This window comes from Notothenia coriiceps, unplaced genomic scaffold (assembly GCF_000735185.1).
Source record: "Notothenia coriiceps isolate Sejong01 unplaced genomic scaffold, NC01 NC01_scaffold00017321, whole genome shotgun sequence".
Taxonomy (NCBI): domain Eukaryota; kingdom Metazoa; phylum Chordata; class Actinopteri; order Perciformes; family Nototheniidae; genus Notothenia; species Notothenia coriiceps.
Window position 1 is genome coordinate 21,582 of NW_011350022.1, and position 1,286 is coordinate 22,867.

A 1,286-nucleotide genomic window follows, 5' to 3' on the forward strand; every position below is an offset into this window, starting at 1 on the left:
ACCTCTGTGTGTGTGTGTGTGTGTGTGTGTGTGTGTGTGTGTGTGTGTGTGTGTGTGTGTGTGTGTGTGTGTGTGTGTGTGTGTGTGTGTGTTTACACGTGTGTTCTCAGGTACCTTTACAAGTTGAGGGACCTTCATCTGGAGGGTGAAAACTACACGGAGGCAGCATACACACTGCTGCTCCACTCCCGCCTGCTCAAGGTAGGACACACACTCTCACGCACACACACACACACACGCGCACACACACACACACACACACACACACATAAAGAGGGATATGTTGTCATTTTAATGCTGGAGCTAGTGTCTTGCTCTGTCTAATCACTTGTTTGAGCCCACGAATGAGACAGTTTTTTATATGCTGATAAATGGGTCCTGGCCTCCGAATGATTAAGCTCTGCCGTTAGTTTATGGCATTGCATCGGCCACTAGTGCTGCATCACTATGGTGATTGATTTCCGGAGTCTGTATGCGTGCAGCTTTTTTGTGTGAGTGTTGGCGCGCACGTGTCTGTGTGTGTTTGACCTCTTTTATAGCATACTTAGATTTCACAGAGAGGGACAGAGGAATAGAGGCATTGTTCCCTCTCTCTCTCTCTGTCTCTCTGCTCCTCTCTGTCTAGTAAGCAGTTGAACTCTATAACATTTGTTATGAACTTAATTCATCTCTAGTGTCAGTCCTGTCATGTCTGTTTCTTATTAATAGGCAGTAAGGCACAGCATGCTGTCATCCTCTTCTAACAAACTTCACTGAGCACAGTTTAAATAAGTCTGTTTTGGTCATTTTGCTCATTGTGCACTTTTACGTTTGGTTCCTACTGTAAATGAATTTCTGTCCAATTTATGTAATGGAAGATACATTATTGTCTTGTTTATATGATAAATGAGCATTGTGCGGTTTGCTTTGGTGCACACTCTGCTTATGGCTAATATTGATTCATTACAACAAACAAATTAGCCTCAAGTTCTTTTCCTCTTTTGCTTTAACGTCATTATGAAAGGGAAAGTAAAAGACTTGTTTGGTCTGGCTACTCTTTTTACTTCACGTTGACATACTGCATCTCACATTTTGTCTCTGTCCTCTCATCTTTATGTATATCTTCCATCCTGTCTGTATTTCAGTGGTTGGATGAGATGTGCAGCCCCCAGTTTGAGTTCCACGGCTCCCAAACGCAGCGGCAGCTCAAAGAAACGCTCTACGACACCATCATCGACTACTTTGACAAGGGCAAGGTCAGCATGGTTTTACAACACAACCTGCTCCTCCATCTTGACCTCCATTAA

At 43.5% G+C, this 1,286-nt stretch overlaps 1 protein-coding gene across 1 annotated transcript in view; it reads left to right on the forward strand.

Moving 5' to 3' along the window:
* LOC104950261 (dedicator of cytokinesis protein 2-like) overlaps positions 1-1,286 on the forward strand; it is a 10,446-nt gene extending 9,160 nt beyond the window's left edge. Inside the window, exons 10-11 of the mRNA XM_010776751.1 lie at positions 111-201; positions 1,125-1,286. Coding sequence (XP_010775053.1) covers positions 111-201; positions 1,125-1,286 — 253 coding nt within the window. The remainder of the gene's footprint in view (positions 1-110; positions 202-1,124) is intronic.